At 38.2% G+C, this 12170-nt stretch overlaps 1 protein-coding gene across 8 annotated transcripts in view; it reads left to right on the top strand.

Moving 5' to 3' along the window:
* Positions 1 to 12170, top strand: part of NSD3 (nuclear receptor binding SET domain protein 3) — a 64510-nt gene that overhangs the window by 19900 nt on the left and 32440 nt on the right. For all 8 annotated transcript variants that reach the window (XM_032774586.2, XM_032774587.2, XM_032774589.2 and 5 more), the window contains exons 3-8: positions 274 to 342; positions 1074 to 1233; positions 2514 to 2668; positions 4448 to 4966; positions 5946 to 6072; positions 10472 to 10572. In XM_032774586.2, the coding sequence (XP_032630477.1) occupies positions 274 to 342; positions 1074 to 1233; positions 2514 to 2668; positions 4448 to 4966; positions 5946 to 6072; positions 10472 to 10572 (1131 nt within the window). The remainder of the gene's footprint in view (positions 1 to 273; positions 343 to 1073; positions 1234 to 2513; positions 2669 to 4447; positions 4967 to 5945; positions 6073 to 10471; positions 10573 to 12170) is intronic.

Below are 12170 nucleotides of genomic sequence, written 5' to 3'. Positions count from 1 at the left end.
AGCACCTCGCACGATGAGACCCTGACCTGGCTGGGTGCTGCTATAATGAAAATATATTAAGTAGTGTGGGAGAGATGAGTATTTTAAAACTGAACATAGGTTAGTCATAAGGAGTTGGTCATGTTTTCTGATTTTATGATGGTGGTTTTTTTCTCTCTGCTAATTATTTTTTCCTGCTCCTATTCTCTGTGGTGTGTTCTTCTGTTTTACCGTCCCCCTTATCCTGTTTACTTTTATTTTCCTGTTCTCTCCTTATTGTTACCCTTTTCTTAGAGACCAAATGAGAGGCTTAGTGTGCTATCAGAAAGACCAAGAGAAGATACACTGTTGGAGGAAACCCCGGTTAGTACTTATATAAATTAACAAATCTTGGACTCTTAGTATTATAGAAATTATCTTGCTGTCTCATTACAGTGTGAACATTGTATAGTTTATTATCAAATAAATCAGTCACTGTTATTGGAAATGGCTATATAATTATTATTGTGGCCAGTGCTCACCCTATTTGTATATGATGACAGAATAAAGGAACACCAAAATGACATTTATAATTGGAGCAAAGAGTCTTGTGGCACCTTACAGACTAACAGACGTTTTGGAGCATGAGCTTTTGTGGGTGAATACCCACTTCATCGGATCCTTGCATCCAACGAAGTGGGTATTCACCCACAAAAGCTCATGGTCCAAAACGTCTGTTAGTTTATAAGGTGACACAAGACTCTTTGCTGCTTTTACAGATCCAGACTAACACGGCTACCCCTCTGATATTTGTAACTGGTTTACTCAGTAGAAACTTTCTGTGGGGATATCTTCTCTTTAGAATGTCTTGATTTATCAGTCATTGCTCATCCTCAGTGATCTGTGCAATTGGAGTCTGAGTGTCCCCTGTTGTCATGATTGCATTTGACAATCAGTGCCAGCTGAAAGAAGAAAGAGAGAAAAAACTAAATTGATGAAAAAATAAAAATAAAAAAAAAAATCCAAACCAAAACACCTTCTGAATCATTGTGCTTTAGTGAGTGGTATTAAATTGTTTTCTTCGGCAGCTGATATAACCGTTATCTTCTTTATAGGTCCAGCAGTTCTCACCATCTCTTCCAACGCAAGTTACAACTGACATCAAGTTTCAGGTTGGCGATCTAGTCTGGTCCAAGGTGGGAACTTATCCTTGGTGGCCTTGCATGGTTTCAAGTGATCCACAGCTTGAGGTTCATACCAAAATTAATACAAGAGGTAAAGAAGGAGAACCATTGAGCGGACATGTTAGATACTGTATCAGTAATTGCTCCTTAATTAAAAATATTGCTATAAAATACAACTGACAACTTATGCCAATTGGGAGAGGGCTCCCAGAGTGACGTTGTCGATGAGCCAAAAAACTAACTTTATTTAACTCTCTCAATGTGACACAAACAGATCTCTTCTGTTGTGGTTCACCTAGTGCAATTAAGAAATGCAGAATTCTCTTAATTTTTTTTATAAATATATTCAACTGTTCATTTAAAAAGAAACATTAAAGGAAAGTACGCAACTGAGTAAATGATTAATTTTGATTTATCTTTTTTTCCCCCAATATTTGTTTTAGAACAAATATACATATGCTTATATAAAAACAATAACCGCTGAAGATATTTTGGAGTGAATTTAAAGAAAAACAAGTTGTCCTCTAAGTGGCATTTTTTGGGGGTAATTGACCTCTGGATATTTTGAAAATTAAATTTTGAATGCTTAAAAAAACCCCAAGATTGCCATAGCTACTTCATTTATCTGGCTTAGCTTCCCCTGGTTCCATCTGGAAGATCTGGCCCTTATGGACTTGCACATGGAGATAAGCATTCAGTCTGTTAAATAGGAAAACTTCAGTTGCACATAATGTTGCATGATTCTTCAGTTAGCAATATCAATAAACAAATGCATGTATGCTCTCAGACCGTGTGTGTTTACTTAGTTTAGAGAGAGATTCTGCCACTTTAACTCTTGTTGGGTTAGTATCCTTACAAGTAGACCTACTGATACCAGTGATACTGCTCAGTGTGAGGACCAGGTGCTGCCACTCTTAGACTGTAAATCTGAAGGCAGGGACAACGCCTCCTTTACTTTTTAAAGTGTTCTGCAAAGTTGTTACAATACATAAATGTGCAACTTCAATTTCTCATAGAAAGTTAGTTTTGTTGAATGTTTCTGTGTAACAGAGATGAGTTCCAAGCAGATTAAAAAACTAGATGGCGAGGATGTCAGAGTAGGCCCCCCACAAATTGACTTAGTAGCCCTTGTTTAGCTTCTAGTATGACTGCATAATCTTATTTAGGCATTTTTAAAAAACCATATCTGATGTATAAGAAATGGATCTGCATGCGTTTTACTTTCTAGCTTCTATAGAGCTAAGGAGAACTTTTGTCTGCAAGAATTGAGTTAGTGGAGTGGGGTAAGAATGTTAAGCTAATATATCCAAGTAAACACATGAACTGACTTCTGTTGATAATCCTGCTTACTAGAGTGTGTTTTAATTTCAGGTGCCCGTGAATACCATGTTCAGTTTTTTAGCAACCAGCCTGAGAGGGCATGGGTGCATGAGAAGCGGGTTCGAGAGTATGAAGGACATAAACAGTATGAACAGTTATTGGCAGAGGCTACTAAGCAAGCCAGCAATCACTCTGAGAAACAGAAGGTATGTTCAGCACTACATTCAGATATGTTATCCACAATGTCTATCAAAGTAAAACCTAAAATTACAAAGAGGACCCATCCTGAAACCTATTGTAAATAGGTGCATATTTGAATGTTGGAAAAATAAAGTACTGTATGCATTCCACCTGTGACCAAGTAATCATTCTTCACAAAGATAGTTAAATGTGTCCACATGCCTTTATGTCCTCCTTATGGATAAGCTGTTATCTGAGCTTGTTTTATCCCCTTTATCTCTGTAACTTCCATGGTTGTAGCGCTTTTCTGGACACTTTGTGTGTGTGTGTGTGTGTGTGTGTGTGTGTGTAACTTCAGAATAAATATTAGATCACAAATTTTCAGTGTTTCCGTTATTAATATATTCCTTAGAAAGCAGTGCACATTTTAAATAGCAATTTTTATGTTCTCAGTATCCCATAAATTTCTGTGTTATGTAGATTCTGCTTATTAGCAGTCCCTCAGTTCCCAGCAAAAAGTTGCTATTATCTGATAATTGCTAATAAGTGGAAGTCAGGTTTGCAAGACAGCAGCCAGGAAAGGAAATGCTGGGAGGTGACTTCCCTGACTGCACTCTGCAAACCTGCCTGCAGGGACAATAGCAGCAGTGAAGGAGGCTGCAGCCCTGATGCTGGAGCGTTCTGTAGGGAGCGGGCATGTTGGGACCCATGAAGCTATACAGTACCTCTTCCTGCGCTCTTCCCTGGATTGGGTCTCAGAACGTATCAATGCGGCCCTCTGGCAGGGATGCTGGAGAAGGCAGGGAGAGGTACCGTGCAGCTCCGGCATCTGGGCTGCAGCCCCCTCCCTGCTATTGCCATGCCCACAGCCTCTCCTCTCTGCTGCCCCTTCCTGTGTGGTCTGTGTGTGCATGCTGGGCTGCAGCCCCAGAAGGAAACACTGGGATATGCTGAGCACTGGCTACAGGCAGGTTTGTGAGACTGGAGCCAGAGGAGGCATGTACTAGCACTTCCTCTCCTGGCTGCAGCCTCACAAACGTGCCTGCAGAGAGTGCTCTGCACATCCTGGCGTTTCCTTGTAGGGGTGTAGCCTCACAAACATGCCTGCAGATGTTTTCTTTCTTCCAATAATTTTCGCTAATAAGTGGCACGTTGTTGCTATTATCCAAATCCTATCAACATTGATGTTACTGGGATGGGATTAGTTCTCAGCTATATGTTGCCATTAACTGAAAGTTACCAATACCAGAATTGCCCTTAAGCAAAATCTACTGTATTTGTTTAATAGAGAAGGGAATTGGCCAGACTTATCACTGTATTTTGGTGGGCTTCTTAAGTAGATATTTAAGTTAATTAATAGTAGTAATGAACAGGGAATGGGAGGTTCAGAGGAAGAAACAGGATTAAAATAAGTGGGTGAATTGGATTATCTTCTGGTTTGTGTATCTACAGAATTGTGGATTAAACTTTGCCTTCCGTTGTCTTTAGTGGGGTTACTCAGAGCAGAATCTGATTCACAACTTTCATTGGTGATGGTGAAGTATGGCCCAATAAGAATCCAGTTTGACTGTCAATTCCAGTGTGAGTTTGCAGGCCTGGTGGTGGTCCCCAGAAATATCTTATAAACTGAAAAAACAGTCACCTTCAATCTGAGATAAATCAGGTACTTTGGAATGGCTTACACAGGGTCATTTTGAAGAGCAGGACCACATTTTAGTTTATTTTAATTGCACATTTGTTTTAGTGTAGCCAGGAAGCTAAATAAATAAATGTAATTGAGTTCTCTTTTTGTCTTTGTTTTAAAGATTCGTAAGCCAAGGCCACAAAGAGAGCGTGCTCAGTGGGATATTGGTATTGCCCATGCTGAGAAAGCATTGAAAATGACTCGGGAAGAAAGGATAGAACAGTATACCTTCATTTATATAGACAAGGAGCCAGAGGAGGCTTTATCCAAAGCCAAAAAGACTGCTGCCCCTAAATCAGAGGCTAAAAAGAATCGTCGGCCTAAACCAGCATTGAACGCTCAGACAGAACAGACCAAGGTGGTGTCGGCATCCCCCTCATTATCAAATACTGAGGTGAGAAGGCAAAGTCAAAGGAGGCAATCAAGTGTGGAAGAAGAGGAGCCGCCACCGCCTGTGAAAATAGCCTGGAAAACAGCTGCAGCCAGAAAATCATTACCGGCTTCAATAACCATGCATAAAGGGAGTTTGGATCTTCAGAAATGTAACATGTCTCCAGTTGTTAAAATTGAACAAGTTTTTGCCCTACAGAATGCTGCTGGGGATGGAAAATTCATCGATCAGTTTGTTTACTCTACCAAGGTACACGCTTATTTGTTACCAACTCCTTTGTCTATAAATAACACACACCCATGATATTTAGTATGGGGCTCAAACTTAAGTGTCCACTAACTTTCAAAATGTGATGGTCCATGCAGGCGCTTTTATTGGATACTACATTAAATCTGTCAGGCCCTGCTTTTTATCAGCAGCCCCTATAAATAGAAACCTCTTTAAACTTTACTAGCTACAAGGGCTAGTACAACCAAGAGTCTGTGTGTTTTTTTTGTTTTCTTTTTTTTAAGAAAGGGGGGTAGAGGGTTACTCTTTGGTTTTAGTGACCAGAAGTTTCTACAAAACCATCAAGCTATTGCTGAGAACTTTTGAAATCAATAGCTACAACAAACCACTTGTTTAATTCTAGTTTCCCACTTTAAATCAGAATTGAGCTGCTCAGCCTGTCTGGGTTAAATTGGATCTACAACTTTGACGCCTGTTTGCAACAGGTGAGATTACAAGATGGTGTGTAAATAGTGAGTTAAAAGCAAAAAAATAAATAATCCTGTATGGTAAAGACATTTTTAAAAATAGCTTTTACCTTTTAGTCTCATGCAGATTATCAGCAACCCCTCAGTCAGTGTAAGTAGCAGTACTGGGGCTAATTGGCTGCCTTACTCTTTTGCCTTGTCTTCCTTGAGGACATTTATGTACTTTTAAATGTATATAATGGAGCCCTTCTGCATTAGAAATACCTACAACAACAAAAAACCCACTAGTGCTGTTTAGTGAGAGACTGGTGCATGCAGTATATTTATTTGAAGGGGGACAATTGGAGACTATCTTTGGCGGTTTCCCTCACTGTTTCTAAATTGCTCTCCCTCGTGGTAATGCTCAACATTGTGGCGTGCATTCTTGAATTCCAAGTTGTAAGTGATATCCTAATAGACTTCGTGGTTTATTGAATTAATTTGCATGGTAGTCTGATCAGGTAATCACTAACTTTATTCATGTTCTTTAAAAGGGAGTTGGTAACAAAACTGAAATAAGTGTCAAGGGACAAGACAAACTTATTTCTACATCAAACCAGAAAAATGAGAGAGCCACTGCGCAAAATGCATCCTCACCTGAAACAGCTTCTGGGTCAACAGGTAGGCAAAGGTTGGGACTCCTTGACTAAATCTTAACAAATGAGCATTTAAACAGGATGCAAAAGTCAGGTTCCCTCAGCAATTAAAAAAGCATTATGAACATATTTCTCTTTACATAATTATTGCAGCAAGTGTGGCACATGTAATCCACAATGGGTGCAGATACTTGAGGGGGGTGATCTTTATGGCTGTAAGATTTTAAGTGATGGGTGAACTACCCTTAACTAAACCGGTTAGAATCTTGGACTTGAGGGAAGAATGCTTGGCCAATCTGAAACAAGTCAACATATCTGTTGGATGGCTGTGATGGTGGAGAAAAGATAGGGAACAATGGGTAATGTAATAGTTCACTGAGTTGGGAGGCAATAAAATGGTTCTGTGTTAGCAAACCATTACAATGGCTTTTGGCATCAAATTTCAAAAGCAGCAATTAGGACCAAAGCAAATGAGGCCAAAATCAGCATGGTCTTGTAGTTAGAGCCAGGCTTTATGAATCAAGAGTAAATTCTATTCCCAACTTTACTGTTTTCTTGTGTGACCTTGTACAAGATAATTAATGTCTCAGTGCTTCAATTAATGCCCGTGGTAAAATGGGATAATGCTTACCTTTCTGAAGCACTTTGAGCACTATCTTATTAGACACTGTATACGTATAAAGTATTGTGTCTTTAAGAGAGAAGAGTGTGAAGCAATCAAGAGTATCTAGAGGCTTAGAATAGGAAAGAGAAGGCCTAAGGCAAATTATCTGAAGAAACTGAACTTAATAACATGCAGGGAGAGAGGCGTGAGCATTTAAATTGAATAAGTAACTTTTACCTTGGAGAAGAAAAGCAATGATTATTGATGCTGAGACTTCAGAAATGGCTATGGGTTTGGCTCTTCTTTCAGTGGGGAAGGGCTAATCCCAGCAGAAAGTCTCTGGGAGCAAATTGATAAGACATACTATAGAAAATGGTAGGGTGGAAAATGATGGGGGAGAGAGACATTCTAAATTGAACTCCATTTTCAAGTCCTTCCTCCTATTGTAGTGGTTTTAGTATTTCAGTCAAATGGTCTTTATCTCCGAGGTGGAAAACACATCAGAGATATTATGTGTTTGGACGTATACCTCTACCTCGATATAATGCTGTCCTCGGGAGCCAAAAAATCTTACCGTGTTATAGGTGAAACCGTGTTATATCAAACTTGTTTTGATCCACCGGAAAGCGCAGCCCCGCACCCCCCGGAGCACTGCTTTACCGTGTTATATCCGAGTTCGTGTTATATCGGGTCGCGTTATATCGAGGTAGAGGTGTATGTTTGTAATCATATTAGAGATATTATAGACTGTGGAGAAGACCTAGTTTAATAATGAATATGTACAAAGTAAGTTTGGGGTGGGATCAGAGTGCATTCATTTTAATACTCAACAGCAGGATGAAAAGTTGTCTTCAGTCTGGAACCAGAAAAGGCAGGTATTGGATTCAGCTTAGGTGCCATAAAACTGACTACTCTTTCTAATAGATTTTTTTATCTTGTAACATTATTCAGTGTCACCTTGGCTTTAGTTTTGTAGCTGTGCAAAGGACCTGGTCCTAGTGTAGTTAGCTTTTTTTTTTTTTCAAAACAAAAAAATAAAAGTAAAGACACCAAAACAAAAAAACCTCACACCATTCTGCATATATTGGAACACCCTCCCCAGCCCACACAGTTCAGCTCCTCGGCATATGTAATTCTTGTTATGTAGTGTTACTTTAAATCTGCTATCCCCTGGGTTTTCACAGCAGATTGCGCCTGAGGACTTTCAAATGCAAGATGAGCACTTTGGATTTTTTTGACCCTGGTGTGAGCAAGATGGGGTTTCATCTGCTGTTGACGACAGAGTCATTGTCTCTCCAGCTTTTAATTGCTATGATTCTGGCAGCTTTTTCCAAACTATTGCTACTTTGTTAATTGCCCAACAACAGAGGAGGTGCTCTCTGTTTTGTTTCCCTCCCCTGGAAACGAAGGGCATCACCTCCACAATTCGCAGTGGCTCTTAGGCCATAGGGAGGGTGAGAATTCTGAGCCTCTTTTTTTTCGTTTTCTCAGGTTTTTTGGATACGTAAAACATCACCTGATAACACCCCATACAGTGCATGAGCATTACTTCAGTATACACTCCAAACAGTCACTTTCAAAGCCATTTCCAAAGTGCAGACAATTATTGGTCCCCTCTCATGGAACATAACTGGAAGTCCTTTTTTCAAATTTAAGGTCACCGGAACTTCAGAATACCTTTACGGTAAAGTATTTTACAGAATGACTCTGGGAGCCCTGATGGATAAGCCACAGTGAAATGTACAGAATTCCATAATACTGGGGAAAATCTGTTTTCTGTAACCTGGAATCTGATAAGAGAACTACTTTGAGAATTCTGTTTAAAGGGGAGACTGGAGGTATAAATGGAAACAAAACTGACCCAATGACTTAGTAGCTAGTGAGGTGCACAGCTGATTAGAAACCAGCCTGAACCTAGCTCTTGTTCATAAATTGCACAGAAGTGGGATAAGAGTATTGTGGAGGTGATGCACTGAACCTTTGGGGAATGGGGAACAAGGAGTGTATGTTGCACTACTTGAGCATACCACTAGCATCCAATACGAAGTGGCACTGGTCTCCAGCGGCACTATCTTCTCTGATACAGGTCTTTCATCACAACATAACTCCTTCTGCTGTGTTGAGCATAGAGATGAAAGAAGAAAACTGATTAGTTGAACTTTCCCAGTCAGACTTGTCCAAAATTAGTGAACCCTTTTCATGGATAGTACAAGGCATGCCTGCTGAACATAGAGGTGACACAGGAGGGGCTGCAGATCAGGTGCCTTGGGCCAATCAGAGCAACTTTAATACACAGTAAAATTTGAGGTATACTCTTGCCTTCTAAATCCCAATATGGGAACACTCTCTAGGACCCAAAAGTTAAATTACTCTAAACCTCAGGGGCACTAAGATTCTCCACGAAAACATGTAATGTTCTAAATTGTGTCCCTTTTAAAAATAAAATCTTTTAAACCATTTATATTTGCCATTTGTTCCTATCAACTTCCATTGCACCAATTTAAATGCACAATTTTCTAAATAACAAGAAAACAAGATTAACAATAGATAATCCTGAGTAATTGCACATCACATGAAACCTCACTAAATAAATATTAATCTAAGTGCATAAGGGAAAGGTGGAGTTCCATGCTTCTAGAGTCGTCTGGAACAATTTCTAGCCTTTGGTTACAGCCTGCCTCTTTTTCTAGGTATATACTATATTATCAATGGAAGCAGCACAGACACTTATGGCCTCCAACATGAATCCTCTTAACAGAATACAAAATATTCCAGATCTGTATTTTTTATTCTTCTAAATAATCATTTTTTTAAATTATAAAAAATATATTTAATTTCTATCCTGTTAGGCTGAAAACACCTGATGCAGAAGAACAAGACTGTAACACGTGCTAAAAAAGAATTTTTGAATGTTGGACTTTTCTGTCTGTCTTACACCTTTAATTGTGTGCTATGTTTCAAGAATTACACATTGCACAAATGCTGTGCAGATGTTCCTCAACAGGAGCAGTGTTGTAACACAGAATATTCCTTTGCCCTTGCCATTTTTTTTAAAAAGTAGCCTGTGTTCTGGTGTCTTCAAGTATCCTAATCACCCTTATTAATCTGAGCTTGGTTTCCAGGGCATAAATTTAAGAAACGTATTCTTTAGTTTTTGTCTGCTAGAATAGCATCCTGTCCATTGATCACCATTTGTTTTCAATTTTTTTTTCAGCATCCTGAAATCTTAATCTAAAGTTGTCAATTTTTTTATTTATTGCAATTATGGTAGCCTAGCTTTTGACTAAACTTTTCCTAATATCTAGAGTTCTGATATTTGATAAATCAGTTTATCCACCTGGCCATAAAGTCAAAGGCCCCGAGAACCACGTTTTGGAGAGTGAAAGTTTGGAATCTAAGTCCTGAATCTGTAGAATATCAAGACATTTTAGGTAATGAGGTTTTCAGAGTTATGGATACCTTCCAAAAGAAGTGAAAGGCAAACTAGTTAGTTAGAAAATGATCAGACCGGATGCTCTGAAAGTAACATGCTGTGACAGACTGTTACCCTATTCCAAACATGTGGATTCCAGCCTTTCCCTTCACCCTTTTATTGGTGTCTTTTCTGAACCCAGGCCTCTCTCCATTAGATGTATTGTCTGCAATCAGGGCTCCAGCTGGCAAAAAAAACTTTGAACTGACTGTTTTTAAAAAATCTGTTAAATATCAAAAAAGCGCAAAAAGCTTTGCTTTCCCTATTACAGCCATTGACTTGGTACTGAACTTATCACACTAAGCTGAAATAGAAGGAATCATGTAATAGAATCCTTTTCTTTCTCAGGTTCTGTAGAAAAGAAGCAACAGAGAAGATCGATTCGAACCCGCTCAGAGTCTGAGAAATCCACTGAAGTTGTGCCAAAGAAGAAGATCAAAAAGGAGCAGGTTGGCTTCCTCCATGTAGAGAGTTAAAATATATTTTGTATTCATAAATGTTGTGGCTTATATTGGTGCCTTTTTATTTTTCTCCGTTTTGCCCATCGAGTTTCTTTTTTGGACTATCCTTCATGAAATCCCCCTGTCAGTACCATTATTGCTGTGACTCTGCTACTGGCATCTTCACAGTATCAGTTCAGGCTTTGGATAATGGGAACTCAATGACGCAAGACTCCTTATGAACCTGACATGTTAACTTTGAGATTTCTGTTGTGAGCAAAATGATTTTGTTTTAATAATACCTATTTGATGGAATTGCCACCAGGTTCCTTCTTCTTCTTACTCTTGGTTTAGCTGCTGGTTTGTATTGAGGTTTTGTTTTTCAAAGTTTCTGATTTATTTGATCACTTTTGAAAATGGACTTAAGAATGATCTATTTTTAAAGATGAATAATCTGACTTTTATATTGGCAGACATAAACAAAAAAACAGATTTTAGATATTTTTTTTTTTCTCCCCCTTAAGTAGAACTAACATGTACAGGGGCACTCTTTTAATCTGAATGCCAGACAGACAAATGTTGTTGCTTTATTTAAAAAAAAAAAAAGTTCTGAGTGGAGATGAGTAGGCAAGTTGAGCAGGTGACATACTTAAATATTTAACTCAATACACTTATTTAACAAGTTTGTCAGAGTTGTTGGTTCTTTTCCTTACCATCAAATTTTCCCTATTTAAACCCTAAGGGCATCCACCATTGAAACCTGTGACTTTTTTTGTATAACAAATGTTTAATACAGGTTTTTCCAATGGGCTTTTTGAAAAAGAGACACAGGTTAAAGGTTTTTTTAAAATTCATTAGAGTAAAGTGGATATTTTAAAAAACCCTAATTTATTCTTTGCCCATTACACTTTATTTTATTGCACTTCAATTATCTTTAAAGGATGAAAATAGGCCTTGTCTATTTTTTTTTTTTTTTAAGTTTCATATTTTGGTTCTGATGCACTAGTATGACACTTCTGTGTTTGGGTTGCCAAAGGGACAGAAGAAATTTTCACTTTAAAAATTTTTGTCACTGAAACTTTCTTTTTAAAAGGCAACCTAAATGTTGGATGTAAAATAGCTGACACATAGGCCCTTTAACTTCTTGACATGAGAAGTTGTGATTTCCGTATTTCTAAATAAATCCTTTTGCATTTACAAATTCTTCTGAATTTAACAAAGGTATAAGAACCAACAATAGGAACATTGTGGTTCCAGGTTAGCTTTGCTTGCTTATACTATGTAGCTAACTAAGGCAACATAGTACATTAAATTGCTTTTCTCAGGCAAAGTATGTGACTAAAACGTAATAAAATAATCAAAGATGCACTGTAATGCACATAACTTTGAATGTATTAAATTATATTCAAAATAAGTCTTACTAACTTCTTACAATTATGCAACAATATATGTTACCCAAAGTCAAGTTTTCTTGCGACCGATTCCCAAATTCAATCTGCAACCGCTTGGTTTAAATTTATAACTGGAATGAATACAAATGGGAAAAACAAAATGTTAATGCTACTGTTACAGTGAGAAATAGAGAAATACAAGTGATTGTTTAGATT

The sequence above is a fragment of the Chelonoidis abingdonii genome, chromosome 2 (assembly GCF_003597395.2).
Source record: "Chelonoidis abingdonii isolate Lonesome George chromosome 2, CheloAbing_2.0, whole genome shotgun sequence".
Taxonomy (NCBI): Eukaryota; Metazoa; Chordata; order Testudines; family Testudinidae; genus Chelonoidis; species Chelonoidis abingdonii.
Note: the sequence above shows the minus strand (reverse complement) of the source record. Positions and strands in the feature narration are given on the sequence as shown.